Source organism: Hippichthys cyanospilos, chromosome 14 (assembly GCF_059441005.1).
Source record: "Hippichthys cyanospilos isolate Australia breed blue-spotted pipefish chromosome 14, RoL_Hcya_1.0, whole genome shotgun sequence".
In the NCBI taxonomy this organism is placed as follows: domain Eukaryota; kingdom Metazoa; phylum Chordata; class Actinopteri; order Syngnathiformes; family Syngnathidae; genus Hippichthys; species Hippichthys cyanospilos.
The window spans coordinates 14,490,001-14,510,548 of record NC_142382.1 but is presented as its reverse complement, the minus strand read 5'-3'; the positions used below and the strand labels follow the sequence as shown (position 1 = coordinate 14,510,548).

The window sequence follows — 20,548 nt, the reverse complement described above, 5'->3', positions numbered from 1 at the left end:
AACCTGAGACTAAATGCATGCTGGTCTCCCATGTGGTTGGCATCAAGATGAGGATGATATTCATCAAATAATCATAAGCCAGCACTGTATTCATGTTCCCAAGGTGTGCGTGGAAATGATGACTTCCTCTCCTTTGCTGTTTATAGTTTCACACGCTGTCTATTGTGATCGCTTCTCTAATGAACAGGGATATCGGAGAGTTGTCACCCTTGACGCCACTCAGCATGGAATAGACAATGAGCTGCCATCATGAACAAACACACTCACCAGGATATCCAGCACGGCTCAAAGTCACACCCATATCTCACATTGATGCAGAAAACTGCGCTGAGGGAGAGCTCATGAAGATGTGTGTCTGGTGTTTTATTAGAGCTGACTGTCATGTGGATATTTAAAGCCCGTGGTCACTGGCACTCCCTGCCTCTTACAGCATAACATAATGAAATGGCGGAAAGGAGGTGGGTAAAGACATGAACGCAATGAATGGAACGTTGCAACATAAGGATAGCGAGGGTGTTGTTTTTTTTTTGTTTTCTACTAACCAAACTACGAAAGCTACTGTGTGCTGTAGCATTTAAAAATTATGCAATGCATAACCATTTTATGCAGATTACTTTTGTTCTCTGGGACTTAAGTCAACACAGCTTTGTTTATACGTCTAGCTAGTGTCTCACCACCTCTGCCGTTACTTTGCTATTGGGTTCCTTTGCTGTGCCGCATGAAGTTAGTTTGCAAAGTTTGACGTTGGTCTATAGAATCCCTCCTTTGTTAAGTGAATGCAGAGCTTGCTAGTATGAATGATGTGACTTGGATGGATTAAAACTTTACTTAAGTGAAAAATCACTCTGGGTTCTGCCATTAGCCGGTGTATGGCAAAGGGTTCTGGAGGTTAAATTAAGAGATTTTACATTAAAAATAAAAATGTTCCATATTTTGATGAGTGTTAGCACGTTGGCTGGTGTTGGTACAGCAAAAATATATTTACAAAAAGGAGATGTGACGGTTGTAGATAAAATGCACCTTATTTACCATTATGGTCAAATTGGATTTTTCATTTGTTGGATTATGAAATTTTTTTTAGCAAAAGAATTCTACTTCAAAGGGATGAAATGGATTCAAATGGATTTTACTTTCTGTGGCTTCAGTGCCTTGCTTTTTTTTTTTTTTAAAAAAAAGAATGTCACTTGACTACTAAATATACAGTAATAACAACCCCACATTCAATCCAAGATGTGGCAAACTTCACGTTATTATGGTACAGCCCTAAATGCTTTCTCAAATTACTGGTGGTAGTTCACAGTGGACAGCTCTTTAGGTGTCACACACAAAGTGCACTTAACTGCTTCGTGTCTTTATTTCTGACGAACTGAAAGTAATGGGCGTACGTCCATCTTGTGTACGCAATCGAATATTCAACCTGTCGTCTGCTGCCGTCTCTGATGTCATATATTCCAACAAAGGCAAGTAAATATTTTCTCCCAAACTTCTCTCCTCCGATTTCGCAGTGTTTTGGGAGAATTTGGAGGAAAAAAACAAAACACCACCTTCAGGCTAAAAATGCATTATAATGCATTGCGTTACTCTGATTTGAGTATAATATTACATTTTTTTGTGTGTAATATGTTACACTATCACATTAAGGCAAAAAGTATTGCATTACAGTAATTACATTACTTTCTTAATGCATTACTCCCAACACTGCTAATGACTTGCTTTGAGATTGGATTTTATATTGGCAGCTTTGGTCAAACAGTTGCTGATTGCCCTCCTAATGCGTGACATGAACAACTTTCAGCTGCTTGATTTGTCTTGATGTAATAAGCGAATCGAATCCCCCTGGATAATAAACCCCTTGTGTCATTTTTCCAATTAACCTTAGAGCCCCTGGAAAGAGAATTATAGCATAAAACAGGTGCAACTTGGAAATTGCAAATCAGACATGTCTGAGATAGCTCTGAAATAAAAGCAAATGAGTTTACAGTTGTATTGATAATTTCATTTCAGATTCTTTGTAGTAGTTAATGGAGGCACACATGCAATAATTTATTCATCATGTTATATTCCGATTGTTCAGTGACTGATTGTGGTCATTTTCGCTAAAAAGTACACGATCGGCATCTGATTAACACCTTTTGTTGCTGATCACAGTAACTGATCACCCACAGCTCAAATATTTGCAGACCAGTTGTGTGCAATTAAAGTAAAAGGAAAAATAACTCCTATTCAGCTTTGTCAGGTGAGTTTGGGAGAGGCCGGGTACCATCCAGACTGATATCAAAACTCCAGAAATGTATCCTTGGCCTGCTTTTAACCTGCCATCCCTTGGCTCTTGTAGCAAAGAGACTGCAGAGGTGGATGTTTATCTTGCTGAATGCAGCAGGTTGGTGTTGTCTGCAGAACTCATTGATCCAAAGCTGACTGTGATTTGAGCAATCCATGGCCCACGACCATGGCTGGAAATAGCTTCACTCTAGTTTGATGCATTCATAGCACAGTGAGCAGTGCTGAAATTGTGTTATGAAATAATGTGTACTGAAATACTGTACATATTTAGATGTCTTAAAAATGCCTAAACGTATTCTAAAAGTTGACACTGTGTAAAGTTTCTAAAAGTTTTTTTGAGGCTAAAATGAGGCGGAAACAAGTAGATTAAAAGCAGTTCCATCTTTGGTGGTATGGCATTACGCCTTCTTGTGACTGACTCAAAGTTAGCTATTGGATCCTTCAAAAGCTCCAAAATTGCATTGCTGCCTTCAAGGCACTGTATTTAAACTTGTAAAATTAGTCTTTGCAATTTGTTTCAGATTTAGTTTATCACATTACTAGTGCTAAATTATTCTACTGTATTTGTATTATGGCATACAAAATGTCCTGGGCAGGGTTTTGTAAAATGCCTTCCGGAGTGTTCCAGAAGACAAAGATTGTTTGCGTGACCAAACAAGCCAGACATACTAAATTTTCCTTAGGTGGGATAATGGTTGCTCGTCTCTGTGTGCCCTGCGATTGGCTGGCAAACAGTTCAGTTCAGTGTCCCCCGCCTACTGCCTGAAGCCAGATGAGAGCCTGCAACCCCTGTGGGGATAAGTGGCTCTAGAAAATGGATGGATGTTTTTGAGCATATTAATATTAAATCAACAAAAATTGGAAATATTCAAACAAGAAGCTGAGCAAATCTTGGTAAAAATAAGTTGTATTTTTTTTTCCATTTGAATACGTTGTCAGAAGTTTGATATATTACAGTATTTTTCAATATCACCCTTCCTTAGCAGAGTGAGTAAAGTGGAAAAGTCATTTTTAAAAAGTCACTATGTGATTTAGGTGGGCAGTTGAGTGTGGCAAAACGGGCAGGGCTTTACACTCCTCACAGCACCGACCTCATCCACAGTCATTGCCATGGGGATAGGAAGAGTAAACAAAACCCAGAGTGGAGTAGTTGAGTTGTGAAAAGTCATGTGGTTGATGCCATGTTTCATTTAGAAAAAGGGCTCAATACAGGTTTTAGACAGGGGGGAGATCCTGTATCAGATGGCCCCCTGATTTGCCGTTATCTATACTCCAAAACTCAAGTACTTTCCACATGTTTTCTTGTACTCTGACTTTTGTGTGTGTGTGTGTGTGTGTGTGTGTGTGTGTGTGTGTGTGTGTGTGAAGAGAAATTCTCTTATTTGGAGTTTTCAAATACACACCTTAGTAGTAACTTCTATTGTTTTCTTATGGTGCCCATTTGTATTTACAAATCGGCAAAACTTACTTGCAAATACATTTGGAGATACTTGCAAATAAGTTCAAATTGGTTTGATACATATTCTCTTCAATGTAGGGCTGGGGAAAAAGTCAACCAATTGGGGTAAGTCAACTACTGTATGAATAAGTTGACTAAAAATAACCGCCTTGAAACGCTGTCAAAACTACCTATGTTTTCTTACATGGACCATTTTTTAGGACGCACACAGGTAGGGAAAAAGACTCGCCAAAAATTGTGATAAATTGGTGATTTCCATTCAATAGTTTCATCTAATAATACCTCAGCAGTGATGCTTTCCATCAGGATAAATGCATATTATTAAGATTTGCATGGGTACAATGCCATTGAAATTGTGTTGTTTTACTCCGTTGCAACAAAAAGTACTCAGGCCATTATTTGAAAGTTATGAATATATGACTGTACAATATGGATGAGGCAATATTAGACATAATGCTAATATTCTGTTAAAATCTGTGCTTTCTACTGGGAGTCCGTTAACAAGATTTGAATGAAGAAAAACATTAAAACAAAAATGTAGCAGTGTATTTAACTTAGATTTCCTCCAGCTCATAATTGAATCCAATCTTGGCTTGACTCAATTCACAAAAATGTTTCCCCGGTATAGTGTCGCACACATGTGGTTAGCCCATCTGCCTCACAGTTCTGATGTTCTGGGTTTGAATGACTCTGGCATTGCTGAGTTAAGTGTGCAAGTTTTGTGCATTTCCCTCATTTCATCATGGATGTTTGACAAAGTATGCCAATGATTCCCTCATCAAGAAGAGTATGTTATATTTTTTATTTGCTGGATACAGTTTAAGCAAAATGGGACTTTGTTTTTTTAAACTACGTGATCTAACATAAAAGTCCTTAGCTGAAAAAAGTTTAAATAACACTGACTCGACCAAGCTATTGTTGTAGTAAAACTTGAGGGGCGAGACATTCCAACAGACAGTATTGTTATTAAGGCTTCCAGCGACAATATTCTTTGGGAGTTGGGCATATATATGTGTGTTCTTTTGGGATGAGGGGCCAGCCGGTAGAGGGAAAAAAAAAGAATCTGCAGGCTGCAGTACTAAATCTACAGAGTTGGCCTTTAATATTACATAAGGTCCCTGTTGGAGTCGCAGCCCCCGAGAGGACTCAAAGGTTAACTCGTGTGTGTGTTCTAAGATGAGAGCGCAATATAGACAGAATAATGAGTTTGATTTATGACTTTTTAAGTCCCCTTAGGCCCCCGCTAGGAGTTTAGGAAAGACAACATATAAATGGTAGAAAGTAAGCAAAATAATATAATTTGAAAAATGAGTGTGATCCATGATTCAGGTATGTATCTCTTTTCCATCATCTTCTCTTAACCAGGCAATTTTTTTTCTTCAGCTTTCAGCATTTATGTGCAATTTCTCCAGAAATTCTCCATCTAATTTACTTCTAAAGTCTTAGCTGCATGAGTGTCATCATTTAAAGACCTAAAAAAAATGAGTACCGGTACCTCTGAAAATATTCTTTTTATAATTTATTTTTTAATACTTTTTTGATAATCTAGTTCACATCCAAATATCATGCATTTTCAGCTCTATGGAGATTGTTGCTACATTTTTTTAATGTAAATATCAGGCCATTCAAATAGCCTGCCCAGTAGAATGCACTTGTTTTAAAATGATACAATATGATGTAATAAAGGTGATCCAACAGAATGCAGTTTTTTATATAGTTTATTTAATGATATATAAAAAAAATGAGTAGCGCCTCCCGGTGGTTTTGGGGTCTCAACACAAACATTTCTATTGCACGCTGCTCATGAGTTGTCATTGAAATGTGTCATGGTTTGTTGGGTTGTGGGATTATTTTGAGGGGGTCTGTTTCTGTTTACGTTTATAGTTCCGGTTTCTGCCCCTGTCGCGTCTCCCTGCGTTGGTTTTGATTTAGTCCACCTGTCTGTTACCTGCGCCTCGTGTCCTCCAATCTGCTCCCTTTGCCTGTTGTCCCTGCCCAGCTGCCATGTGTTAGTTTGATTAGTTTGTGAATGTATTTAAGCCTAGTGTCTGTTACAGCCCGTGTCGGATCATTGTCTCTGTCACGTCATGTCATATTGTCTCTATCGTATTGTTGTCTCGTAGTCCCGTCTTGCCCCGAGTCCCTCAGCTCCGTGTTTTCCTGCCAGCCTGTCCATAGTGTTTTGCTTTCTGTTTTGCCAGCCTGCCTGCGCCCTTAGTTCGAGTTTTTTGCCGTCCTGTTTTTCTCGCTTTTGTTCCCGTTCGTTTATAAATAAATGGATTTAATCAACCCCCTGTCCCGACGCTCCCCTGCTTTTGGGTCCTCCTCCTCTGCAACCATGCCGGCCTCCTCAACCGCCGTACTCCCCCGTGACAGAAATGCAAAAATCAGAGGACATGAATAATAAAACATGGCGTTTTCAATACTTCCAAAATTTACAATATTTCCCATTTTTAATTGCAGTAAATAGCCATTGAGCTAATTTTGACATCTGCAGGGTGTACCTCTTGACCTCTCATTTGCAAACATTTAGAAGGGACGGCAGGATGGCATATTGAAAGTTGACATGTTTTGACAATCTGTAATATTTATATCTCCTAGTGTCTTTTTGTATGCCTTTTTTATGATATCACACATCAAAAACATCTGCCAGATGGGTTACAATTTGCCCCAGGGGTTAACCTGGACGATATTCAACATTCTCTATGGTGGAACAAAACAAATATTCTGGGATTCAAGCGGTATTTTAAATTCATTTAAAGTTAATGGAAAAAGGTATTTAAATTTTGGAATAAATAAAACAGCAACACATTTATGCTCTGCCCCACTACATTGCATGGCAGTTGCTGCTGTTGATTCATTTATGTAGGTGTGTTGCTGATTGTGATGTTGTGACGCCGGTCGAGATACGTCCACAAATTGTTCACTTGGCATAGGAACAGCCTATTCACAGAAGATGACTTATGAAAAAAAAGTGTTTTCTGCAAAAAGTGTTTTCACACAAATAAACACATCGCTTTGTTGTAAAATCTCTGTTAAGAATTTTCAGGAAAAATATATTATTGTTCATTAGATTGATTAATTTGATCGATAACTTTTGAAAATGATGTTTCGATGTGTGGGCCAGCATCAATGGATGTAGCTGGATGACAAGGCAGATGCATCAAAGTAATAGATGTATTATTACACCCCTATTTAGCAGCCAAAACATCAGAATGGCACCTATACAGACTTTTTTTTAATAGATTCTGCACTTTGCACCCTCAAAAGAAGAACAGCGCCCAGGAGGACATGTGAATGAAACTGTCATTTCACAGCAATCAGTGAGACTGATGTGACATTAGCCCTTTGCACACTGACCATCTAAGTTGACACCTCTCTACAGACAGACACACACACACACACACACACACACACGCACACATTTGGGAGTGTTAAAGTTGATAAAATCAGAGGTGTGAGAGAGGCAGAACACAGCCAATGTATAAGTGAACATGAAGTTTAAGAAAGGAGTCTCATTGACTGATTTTTTTGTTTGTTTTTTTTCCAAAGAAATTATGTGCTTTAGTATTCTGTTCTTAGGTTGCCGTTTTTAAACAGTGAATTGAGTCTATGATTATAGAACAATTCTAGGACAATTGGAAATATTTTGCTTGAAGAAATTTTACACACTCAAGAAGAAAAAAAATTGAATTTTTAGGCTATTTTCCAAGTCCACATTAGTGCGTATTAAAGCTCTGCTTGCCCTTCCTCAAATCAACAAGCTATATTGTTTACAATGTCAAACATTATATCATAGCAATGGTACTATGCTTGCAGGTGTAATGGTTACCATTGTCACAATTTATGTTTTGGTGCTTCAAGCGTGCATTCATAAATTACCATAATGCACAAAGTGCAGCCAAGGTTAATGAGAACACGGTTTTGTTATTTAATTGTGCTCATGGAGTGTGGGATGACATGCAACAAACAGACCATGAATGTTGTTGTCACGCAAATCTACTCAACAGATGTCAGACAGTTTCGATCACAAATCACATGCATGGAGTAGAATGAAAGCAATTTTCCAATAACTCAGATTATTTTATTATTCATTAGTGTTGCCATTTTCTGGACAGTAGATTTAAAAATTTATTAACACAACAATCAAAATTTAAGAAAAAAAAGTCATATTAAAGCTGATCATCCTGACCTGTAAAGGTTCATACGGATACAGGGTATAATTAGATACTAGATTTTTTGATCCAGACACCCAGTAAATATCATTAGAGGTGTGCCAATGATCGCTTCACAAAAGAATCAAGAATCAGCAATTATATAAATTGTCCCAAAATTGATTCTCGTGAAATTTCAAAACTAATAAAACAAGTCAACTTCCTCTCGGCTTCCATTTAACTAAGCAGAAAGCACAATGCCCAGTAAGAGACAGTGTCCTGTCACAGGCCAATCGCGTTCTGTAAAACCACACACACCAAAAACTGTAAATTTCACTGGTACTGTATATAAGTATAGCATTTTTTTCTGTCCCCCTTTGTTTGATTGATTAAACATTTTATTGACCATATAAACATATCACACATAATTCATATGTATAATTATGTATATATAAATATATATATATATATAAATATATATATATAAATATATATATATATATATATATATATATATATATATATATATATATATATATATATATATATATGTATATATATATATATATATATATATATATATATATATATATATATATATATATATATATATATATATATATATATATATATACACGCACACACACACCACACACACACGCATTGGGTCCCCAGTGTACGAGATTAATCCGTTCCGCGGTTGGGATTGTAACGCAAATTGACCGTATGGTAGTCAATCCAAAGTTAATTCGCTAATGCTCTACACTAGACGAAATCCCAAGAAGCAAAGAGGGATGAAATTACGTTTTTATTTTACTTAATTACAATAAATAGTCCATAATGGTCCGTAGTTAATAAAATATAATCAAACAATGACACTTTAATGAATCCAATTGTCATTGTCTTGCAAATCAGACTGGAGGAGATCATGACGATCTTTTGCTCATCCGTAGATTGAAACAGAAAACATTTTTAATCTAATCACTTTGAATAAAAAATGCTGAATCGAATCATAAACCCAAAAATCAGACTTGAATCGAATCGTGAGACGGGCAATGATTTTCAACCCTAAACATCATGCTATAAACTTGCATCTTCTTTAAATCCAGATGATGTCTTTCAAAAACAGTGTAAGCACAATGTGTACGATTATATTTGCGATGGCTCCTACAGCAGGGATGAGACAGAGCCCAACTTTGCTTTGAATTTACCCTTCAGAAGTTTCAAAGAACGCCTTTTGTCTGTCTTTTTGCAGATACCTTGTCCCCCCCTGTCAATGTTACCATCAAAGCGGTGAAAGCTAACTCTGCTCTGGTGACATGGGACATCCCCGAGGGAGACCCTGTCATTGGCTTTGCCATCACACAGCAGGTGACTGACACACCCATACTACAATTTTCTTTGAATAACTACTGCACATTAAGAGGAATACTTTGCATGCATGTACAAACTACTTCAACGGGCTATATGTACGAGAAGTTGTTTCATCGCTTCTGGGTGCTTTCATGTCCCTTTCTCATTGTTGTGTAATTCCCTTCCTCGAGCTTTTAAGATTAATTATGGGAATGGGCAAAGGAGCCCGAGTCTTCTTTGACTGATCTCAGAAAACCTATCAAAGTGTAATGAGTTTGCTGACATCAAATATTACTCAACTCACATGCAAACAGTGCTTTAAGTGGGCTGGTATTGGACTAGAACGTTTCAATTTTAGCCAGTAGCGTAGCGGAACTTATTACGGCATACCGAAATTTCACAAGATCCCAAAGTACCTTCTTGTGTTACTTTTTTTTTTTTTACAATTCATGATACCCATGCAGCTTATTCGTTAATTCGGGTACTTATAAGTCACAATAATAAAATAAATTCAATAAATATAATAACTAATAATTAAAAGAAATGGTACACCGGGCAACACAGCTAACTTACTTGCTCAGTGCAAACCAATGAAAAAAATGAAGCCTACTTAGTACCAAGAACATTATTTATTTTTAAGCAAATTTTTATCAATTAACAGTCAAAATGTCACTTTCGGTCTTTTCAAACCTAATGCATTCACAGTTTTTGTCAGTCAGATTTTTCCCATTTAAACATGCCAAAAGTAAACCTTATCGCCCAACAGAGCAAACTGTTTGTCTAAAATAAGACACGATCAATATTTTTGGCTATTTTCTGACAAAACTAGTAAGACTGGACTGTACTGGAGATCAGTCACACTTGGAAAGATAGTTATTAAAATTTAAAGAAACTGAGGGGCACAACCCAGCCCCTAATTGAATATTTACTTACATATGTCTTAATAGTTGTCCAAAAATGGCATTTTTCATTCTGAGAAATCCCTTTTCAGTTTACTTATGTGTTCTTCCAATGTCAAAACCCCTTCCACAAAACTCTCCCGCCAACAGAAGAAAGACGTGCGTATGCTACGATTCATCCAGGAAGTCAACACCACCACACGCTCCTGCGCATTATGGGACTTGGAGGAGGAGACCGACTACATTGTGCACGTCCAGTCCATCAGCATGTTTGGGACGAGCCCGCAAAGCGAACCTTTACGCTTCCGAACACCGAAAGAGGCCGACAATCAGGCTTCTAAGAATAAAGGTAAAGTGGCACGGATGACATCGCTCAATGCGATAATCCTTTTTTTTTGTGTGTGTGTCTGTGTTCTTGAGCCAGAAGAACTTGGTCTCTTCATAATATCTTGACGGACTTTGTCTAAACACCAATAAAAATCGATATGCATACAAAGCGTGAAATGGAATTTCACAACAGAGTGCTCGACACAGCCAAGGGGGTGGATTCTTCATTCTGTATTGACGCGCTTCTGCAGGCCACCTTGCTTGCAAGCATGACCATTGCACAGTAAACCAAAAACGAGAGCGAGGGGGGAGCATTTATCAGTTGCCGAGCAGGGGAAGCAGGAGCTGCAAGGGATGGTAAATCAATGCGCTCTTGGCTGAAGTCTTATCTATAGCTTTCCTCCTCACCCTCATCTCATGTGTGACACTCTGCAGGACTCCTGCCTGAGAATGAGAGAGTTTGAACTTCTTTCACAGTGGCAAGATAGTGTGGAATACAAATGGAGTACCGTCACCGCCGAAGATTAAGCATACGCTCTTTCCGTTCCTGTGGCATTAACTCCAGGAGCGTTGTCTCAGGCTTGTTGCTGCAAGAGAAACTAATGTTTAAAAATCAATAGCTGGACAGCTTTTGGAACAGGTTTCATTTACTGTACTGCCTTACACTCATTTAATTGACGTTGATGACTTTCCCCCACCGAATAAACAAGACTATTCACTGAAACCGCTACAACAAGAGCAAAAGATAAACACAACAACAATAAAGTAATTTGACCCTGAAAACAAGCTCTCAACGTCTCTTAAATATTTATTAGCTTTTTGGAGAAATTACAAATAAATCACATTCGCAGTTTAAAGATATCGTGGAACTTCTTTTATTTCTCATTTCGCACTTTTTGAAACACAGCAGGAAGATGGTGGTACTACATAAAATTCCAGATGACATATTAGAGACGAATTAATTGAGTCTTTTGAACAGTCTTCATTGTAAACAATGGGATACGAGTCTTAGTAAGATGCCCTTTATTCCCACCCCCCACCAGTGCACCACCTTCACATCTGCAAAACACGTCATCTAAGTCAGAGGTCCCAACTACCAGTCCGCGGTTCAACTGGTACCAAGCCGCATGGGTCACACCCAAAATAATGATGTTTTGGAACAGATTTTGTCTATCCTTTAACAGTTCATTCATTTGTCCTTTTTTTGGCTTGATCTTTGTTTTTTGGCGCCGCCTCTGGCCTCTATTGACATTACATTTTGTAGTGAGGAAGGACGTTGTGGCTTCACTTTCAGTCACTGTTTCACTATGAAATCTGACCACAAGTGTCTGTAAGTTGTAATTTCTTTGTAAGAATGTTGGCATTTATTATAATATGCCCCAAATTACTGTTTGTTGATCCAACAACTTGTTACTGTGGATAACATGCTCGCTAACGTTAATTCTTTTCTTCAGCTGCCCTGTATGCGTTCAGCTCGTTAGCATTTTTGTTAGCATATGCATCTGAGGGCTTCCACCAGTTTGTCGTTAATGGTGTTGTTAATGGTGAAACTGGATATCATGTAATTATTTTCTGAAGTGTTCCTGAGCCCGCGTGACTTTTTACAAAATGGCATCCATTTTTAATAGAGTGCATCCTGAGGTATTTTAGGTCAGGGTAAGTATTTGTGTGGGTTTCTATTTCAATTTATTCTGATTCTCTGATTCTTGTGATTTTACGTAACAAAATTGGTCCTTTGCCTCGTTGGTGGAGGCGCCCTTCCCCGTTTTTATGCCTCGGTGGCTGGAGGCGCCAGCCCCTGTTCCTACTCCTTGCCAGGTGGAGGTGCCTGTACCTCTTTCTTCGCCTCGCCGGCTAGAGGGCCCTGTCTCTCTCCCTGCGCTTCGATGGCTGGAGCTCCCTGTTTCGGCACCTCTGCAGTTGGATTGTTGGAAAAGTTGTTATTATCTTTTTTTTTTCATTGTTTCTATTTGTGTTAACTTATTGTTTTCATTGTGCCTTTTATTGCACAATCAATTCCACCACATGGCACTTTCTACGCAGCAATGATAGTTTTAAAGTGCTATATAAAGGAAGCTGAGCTCATTTTTTTTTTTATCAAATTACCATTTATTGTTGTATTAAATAATAGGCATGTTATGGGCCAATTGCAGAAGAGCCAAGCAAGCACTCGCAGTAAACAGGTAAATCCAGTGGGATTCGTGATTTCAAAGCTTTACATCTGACCAGTTTGGCCAGTAAAGCCGAAAGAATCAAGAGCCTCAGCACCCCGTGGGCATTTGTGCTTTGATTAGTTAATACTGGGCAACAGAGGCCAATCGATCAGCAGAATTGCTTGTTTCTGAAAGCTACTGGAGCATGGGGTGCATGCTTACCACGCTGGGGCCTCGAAATGTCACCCACTGCATCTAATAAAGGATGTGAGGGCAGCGCTCTACACTGCAGTGAACTTTATATCGAGCCTATGACTTCGACAACATTCACTAATGCCAGAAAAGTGGAGAATGTGAAAAGGGCACTTTGGCAGTTGACAGGATTGAGACTATCATCTCTACAGCAGCTAGTCGCCATTTCTTTTGTCTGTGAACCCTGACTCACCCTTTCCAGAGACTTATGGATAGAAACGTTGGTTCCGGTGAAACTCACCAGCAATTATCACAAAAAATACATATAACTACAAACTCCTAAGCATTGAGAATTTGATAGAGCCTAAGCCATTTCAGTATTCCCCTGACAGATATGTTGATTTCTTTCACAGACGAAGTCACAATGGAAGAAGTGGGTCAGACCAACCAATTGCGGGCAGGGGAGCTCATCATTATTGTGGTGGTGCTGATCATGTGGGCAGGTGAGGATCATGCCATCTCCTGTAGAATTATAGAGATACCATTGGAATTGTGTGCTTTTAATCGAGTTGACTGTTTACCGCAGTGTTAAAAAGTCAAAGTTTCAATAACCGCAAACATGGTCTCGACCCGCCTGGTAACGAGTGTTTTTCTTTTTTGCTTAATCTAACGAAGGAGGTTGTTTGCGTTGTCTGTGTCTAAACAATGAATAAAAAAAGTAAAAAATATGCTGAATTTTTATGTGGTCCACTTCTGGGAGATGACTGGACAAAGTTTTACCAATCAAAATCAAGTTTTGACGCTTAGCACGCTCCCCGTGCCTCTTACAAGCTGACTCTCAAAAAGGTAACTTCAAAAAGGCAAAGGTGTAGGTGTTGGTGCTCATCTTTTATCAAAAACAAATATTTATGTTCATGATAATCCGATGAACTTTCTTTCTATATCATTGAAAGGACTATAATTGATAACATTCAGAGGTATTTCGAGAATATGTCATTGTCATTTTGCAGGATTTTATTTCAAATCATAGAATGCCACATCCCTGCATATTATCACGCCAGAACTGTGCTTTTACAAAATGTCATCTTTTAACTTTTGGGTTTAAATAAAGGTGATTTCAAGGTCAAACATAACCCAATTGAGCAGGCTGTTTGATGCTCTCTTCGAATTTCAAAATAGTTTTTCCTAATAGAAATAACAAAATCTATTTCTGCAGTACTATAAAAGTACTTTTTTAAAGGAAGATTTTCGTATAGCAAATATCGGTTGTACCAGTAATCAATATATGCAACGTATTCTCTCAACATGTGAGTAAATTTAAATGAATGCTGAATTTGTAACAAGCATATTTTTCAGACTATTATTGCTTTTTTTTTTTCTCAGAAATCAACCGTACACATTATAATTAGGTGAACCTCATGTATGGATGTCGAAAAAAAAGTGGAATAATGTTTGACTCATTTGCTTTAGTACTTCATTAAACTTACACAATTGCATCATTTTCATCTGATGGGAATCAGGGGAGAAAGATTGAAGGTTTAGGACATGTTTTATTTGATTTTTTGTTTTTCATTTTTAAGATATGGTGTAATATTAGTTGAAAATAAAAAACACACAAAGGTATAAACATGCCAAGAAAAAATCTAATTAGTTACCTACAATGAGGCTATCATTTGTTACTTATGTACTGTACATGCCAGTTCATTTATGTATAAGATTCTAAAAGTGGGCGCTTGGTAATACAGGAAGAAACATAGACTTTTATTCCACATAGTCACATGTTGTCACCTTCAAGAGGCTCCAGCAAAGCCAAACTGACAACATTTAAATAAGAGGTTCACACTTCTCACTCTTGGTGCAATGTAAAAGCAGTAACGAATGATTAAAATAAAGAAATCGTCTGATTCCTAACACTATGTTTCTCACTAAAGTCTCTAAAAAAATCACTGTATATAATAGAGCACCTAATAAGAAGGATTCTGGTATTGAACATAATGGATGGGAGTATTTGAATTTGAATTAACAGTCATATCTGAGTGACATCCTAGCATTTTCCAAGTATACGGTAAGCAAGTGCATTCACTATTTTAAGCTTGTACCAGCTAAAAACAAAAATATTAAAGCATGATGTACAGTCAGCGGTTTTATCTACATAATTTCAACAACACTGTAAAACTAAAAAAAATAAAAAATCCCAGGCAGTATGTATTCAGTCACGCCAGGTTGTGTGACTGCAGGAAGTCCACCCCCGACATGTACCTGTATACACCATTCTAAATGTCAAGATTTGCCCCCTCCCCCACAAGAAAAGGTAAATTGTATCAGGGTGGCTGCTGTAAAAGTATATCTTGTGGCATAAAAAAAAATTGGGCATTCCTATATTAAGACATCTAAATAACATAAAAATAATCCAAAGTACAGTACATAGATAATGCCAAAAGAAAAAAATACCTGTTAAAGACTATACGTCTAAATCGACGACTATACTCTAAATCTAGTGATTCAGACTTAAATAAATAAAATTGTGATATGGACATAATGCGGCACACCTTACAGTCCAACAATTACGTATAGTGTCTGATTTTTCTAGTTATCTAAATTTAGCTAAACGTGTTTTTCTTGTACTTCCCAAACTGTCAGTCACATTTGCCTGAAATCATTTTTTGCTCCAAAGTGAGGCAAGCGTCACATTATGAAAGCCGCCAGCGTAAAATGTTCTGAACAAGTTGCACATGGTTCTCTGAAAGGACCTCACATAATAAAGTTTGATTGCCTTCCTCAACACAATTACTGCCGTTCAAAGGCCGATCGAACGTATGGGTTATAACATTTTGATGGTCTCCTTCTCAGGTGTGATCGCTCTCTTCTGTCGCCAGTATGACATCATCAAAGACAATGAGCCCAACAACAACAAGGACAAAGCCAAAAATTCGTCAGAGTGCAGCACTCCTGAACATCCGACAGGGGGTCTGTTGCGTAGTAAGGTATAACCCACCCACCCCCTCCTACCCCGAGGTGCCTCCCCCCCTTCAACAGCGTCGGGCAGGTGAATGGTGCCGCCCGCTACAAGAACTTATCCACTTGACATTCATGCGCACTCATACCGTGTTTCTCAATGTCAAGCCAAAAATCACTGCGTCTTAGAAACCAGTGTTTGATTCTTACACATTTCTATTCTGTACATTTTCTGCCACCTGCATAATACTATACATAATAAGAGCTCTGTCTTTGAGGTAATGATGCATAGGAATTGTAAATGTGGTAAATAATGCTTTATACAGTTGCAAGCAAAGGTTTGTGAACTTTCCGTAAGTCCTATCTATGTGAACTGGTCAAAAAAGGTGCTGCTCTAGACAAACATCATTCACTTTAACTAATAGTTCACAAGCATTTAGGTTTCCATGATTTTACTGAACACATCATTGTGCAGGGTGCAAAAAGTATGTGAAAATGTGAATTTCAGTTGAGTTAAGGTTCAATTTTTGTCTGAGCCATCCCTGAAAGCATATTTTCAACTCTCAGAGTCATTCTAAAGTTGATTTACTTCTGTCATTTAGGTATTTTCCTTTTCATCGATACCAAAATCTCAAGCTCGAGCTTCAACCGAAAGATAAGTGGTCTCAAGTTTTCCTGGAAAGTACATTTTTCCTATTATAGGAGCAATTTGTCGGGGCGATGAGATAGCAAATCAGACCCAAAAAAGGATGCCACCTTCATCATACTCCACAATTGTTCGATACATAGCATTGATGACTCAACTTAGGTTTCATCCTCTTTACGCAGAATAGACAATCATACAGTGCCGAATTCGAGTTGTCCTGCTTCAGATTGTACCAGTGGTTTCGTCAATGATTTCCTTATGAGACATCCATTCTATTTTATTGTCATACTTATGGTGGATTTGTCACTGGATATTTTAGAATGTGCCAGAGTTTTAGAGAATTTTTAGCAGGACCTCCATTTCTAGGGAAAGCAGTAACACTACAAAATCTTCTTATTTTATAGACAATCTGTCTTTTATCATTGATGGACTTCAGGGCTTTTAGAGGTATTTTTCTAAACCTGCGAAGCAGTTTAAAGTGAGGCTTCACAGCATCTAGCAGTGCAAATCCAAAACTGGTATGCAATTTCAATCTTGCAAACATGGACTGGAGTCAAAGTTGGTTAACTCCTGACTCTGATTAGCTCTTAAAGAGCAGCTCGCATACTTTTTCCACCCATCATGATGAATATTTAAATTGTGTAACTAATAAAAACATGAGGTAAACATGGAATTAGTTTAAGATGACTGTGTTTGTCCATTGTTGTAACTGTTGATTGAGTCAATAGTTTGCTCTCGCTATCAAATAACGGGTTAGCTTAACGTACGATTTGATACGGAGGAACCAGAGTAGCTCCTCTCTAAAACTAACGAGCCAAAGAGCCAAGCAGCCAACAAATGAGCAATTATCAAGCAACCTCATAAACAATAATGGGGATCTTCACAAGTCTGGGCGAACTTGAGTTAATTTTATGTTGTCATGTATTTTATTACTGTATTTCTCAGAGCACAAGTCAGTTTTTTTTCCTCATTTTCAACCCCCGTCTTAGGGAGCTCGACTTATAACCGCATAACGCAAAATAGACCAATTATTTCCACATAACTGTTTTTGAATAACATCAATTCAAATGCAAAATAAGTACTAACGTGATTTACAAGGCTTAAAATGATATTTAGCTCTAATTCGATATAGTATCCATCCGTTTTATAGCGTTTGCACAGAATGTTACAATATGCACGTTCTTCAAGCGCCGCTATATTTGCCTCTTTGTTGTGAACAATGAGGCTGTGTGGATAATTTTTCCAGCAGGCTTTGACACATTATGAAAAGGAAAAAACGGCTTAACTTGTCACCTTCAGCCCATAGATATTGGCAGGTGGGGTGAGGAACAGCGAAGGGCAACCTTCCACGCTCTGATCTCACAGCAGTCGTCACTTGGGTAAAGAACATCCCAAGTAAGAGGATCAGTAAATCATCTCTGAAGACCTCCATTACAAACAAATTGGACGGGTCCGGGTCCATAATGAGAAGGTTTGCGCAAAAAGCAAGGAGAGGACGTCTGTGAGTTAAATGAGAGGCGCTACCAGTCATGTCATGTAGTGATGGTGACTTTTGGGGCTTTTCGACAAATTAATTTTCAGACGTGACAAAAAAATAAAGCATTGAAACTTCAAATCATTTTATTGTTGCAACATTAGTTTCAGCATTTGCATCTACGTGCAAGGCTACATTGCCTCGCACTTGTCCCGTTCAAATCAAATTAGGTAATCCTAGAATGACGTTCCATATATTTCTAGAATATTTGTTGTTGCTTGCTTCAGTAAGATGTTCCAGGAACTTTTCCCGTTTGTGTTCTTCATTGCTAAGAGAGATTCAAGCATCTTTTGAAGGACCAAGAAGACGGTAGCGGAAAGCATACTTGACATTGACAAACACCCACAGTGTCATCTGAACATCAGCTTTAAGCTAAATTGAAATATGGTTTCAATGTGGCTGCATTTGTGCATGACTGCACCATTCAGCGTCAGGTTGCAAACGCGCTCTGGCTCTTGTAATAAACACAAACGTTAGCCCTATAGCCGTTTTGCCAATGTATACAAAAGAGAAAAATCTAAATCAAAGAAAACAAATAGCCCTTCATTGTTGAACGAAAACGCAGCGCAGAGGCATCCTCATGCTCATTGTTTAATTCCTGAGAGCCCTCCAGGATCTTCAATCATGTCATCTTCTCTACTCCCACAGTTCTCCAAGAACAACAATAGGATGCCATCTGTCAACATCATCGAAGTGTGACTGTCTTCTCGGTATACTAAAGACTTGGTGTTATCGCAAATAAGCGGGCCCTTTGAAGCCAATCTGCTTGTCAGAATGCATGGCTTACGTCTGTCTCCCTCGCCGTGGGCCTGCCAATGAAGCAAAGCTTGCGGGACTCCGGGGATTCAGGAACAACTTGGCCGGCCTGAGAAGAGATCCCACAGTGGAGCCATGGAGGGAGAGTTGAGCGGATCTGCCGTGGTTAACAACCACCGTGCCACGGGAGAGGCAGAGATTAGAGCCAAATGGTCCTGGCAGTGTACAGACTGCTGATAAAGTAACCCCAAGGACCGACATCGATAAACAGAGCAGGAGACTTTTTCATCCACGCTCCCGCTTTCTTCTGCCTTTTTGCGGGTGGTGATCTGACCGCACATATGTGGGTACTTCCCACTGTGTCTGAATATTCTTTGCGGTGTGATTTCATTCCATCCTAAAGATGGTGTTTCGTCCTAACATTCTGTTTTTTATGAGTGAGGGCGAATAATACATTTCTATTGTTATCTGATACTTTTTACACCTCAGCAAGGTAGAACGCTTTGCCGTCCTCCGAGGAATAGGTCTGGCGAGTTTGTTTCCCCCCTCAGGGAATCCAGACTGCACCTGTCTGAGTTAGGAGCAGTTTCTAAAAATGAGCTGTGATGACGCCATAGCAGCTCCCAAGGGATTGCTGACTGCTTGAAATTTAGTGTCACGTTTGCTCACATTTTTTTTTACCTTTTCTTGCATCATCATGTGTACTCTGAATAGATTTTGAGTCTTTACATTCCACATTATAAATGATGTGTATTTATTTACCCGTGAGGGTGATGGATATCTCAGCATTCTGGGGGAAAAAAAAAAAAAAAAAAAAGAGGATCCGACCCAGTGTGACTCATCGAAATAACGTTTTAAAAGAGGCTTGGATACGACTACCCAAACAAGTGAAGAGAGTGTGGCCTTTGTAGAGACATTAGAGGAGATTCCTTAAGCAATAACAACTCAAAGTTCCAACACATGGAATGGTGGACTTCGTTTGCAATGAGGTCCCAATCTGTAGAAAAACCACAAACAAACCTAGCCTCGGGGCATGCAATGTTGAGACAAATGCACATTTTGGTGGATACTCACAAGTACAAGAGCCTCAGATGTTTGCTTTCTAGTAAAGCATTGGGAATAAAACATTTGATGGGTTCAGCGCCAGGATTCTGTGACAAACAGATGTCGTCAACGTGTAAGGGCTTTTCATGAGTGTTTTCAATTCAAACATAGTATTTACCCATAGGCTATGATAGATGCAAATATGTTGTCGTTTAAATTGAAATGAAACTATAAATGCAGAATTTCGTCGTGTCATTTGGGACCTATTGTGCTTCTTTTTGTTCAGATTTATTATAGGAAGAATAGTTACGTACAAATGATTATTCATGTAGACTGGGCCTTCATGAAGCTTTGGTGCAATTTTGGTGCAATTAAAACCAACTTCTGACTGAGGTGTGGGGTTGTCTTACAGATGATTGAGCCATGGCAAATTATGCTCCAAAAGGTTATTTTAAGCTTAAGTCATGTGTAAGTTGAATTTTGTAATGATAATTTAAAATACAGGTAGAAAATCAAAAAGGCAACAATTCAATGGCATAACAGAGGGCTGATTGATTCCAACCCACAAGTACGACAGGACGTTGAAAATTACATGTTATTTATTTATGAGATGGACAGCCCATAATATATCTCCTTTCCTGGTCATTATACTTTCTGTCAAATTTTGCAGTGTGTGTGTCTGTGTGTGCAGTAAACAGAAAAATACAATTGTAAGATCAAACTGAGTAATGCGTAAATATTTAATGTGTAAATACATTTAATATTATTGGAGCCCGAAATGAATTATGAAAAT

General features: G+C 38.4%; 1 protein-coding gene across 3 annotated transcripts in view; it reads left to right on the top strand.

Annotated features, from left to right (window-relative positions):
* fndc5a (fibronectin type III domain containing 5a) overlaps nucleotides 1-20,548 on the top strand; it is a 32,910-nt gene that overhangs the window by 10,988 nt on the left and 1,374 nt on the right. The window contains exons 2-7 of one of the 3 annotated variants that reach the window (XM_088434044.1): nucleotides 9,152-9,267; nucleotides 10,299-10,497; nucleotides 13,234-13,323; nucleotides 15,671-15,804; nucleotides 18,604-18,665; nucleotides 18,777-20,548. The exon at nucleotides 18,777-20,548 is cut by the window's right edge and continues 1,374 nt beyond it. In XM_088434044.1, the coding sequence (XP_088290170.1) occupies nucleotides 9,152-9,267; nucleotides 10,299-10,497; nucleotides 13,234-13,323; nucleotides 15,671-15,804; nucleotides 18,604-18,654 (590 nt within the window). In that variant the 3' untranslated portion in view covers nucleotides 18,655-18,665; nucleotides 18,777-20,548. Of the gene's footprint in view, nucleotides 1-9,151; nucleotides 9,268-10,298; nucleotides 10,498-13,233; nucleotides 13,324-15,670; nucleotides 15,867-18,603 lie in introns of all 3 variants that reach the window. The other 2 variants (XR_015867843.1, XM_088434043.1) reach the window with 2 other exon arrangements.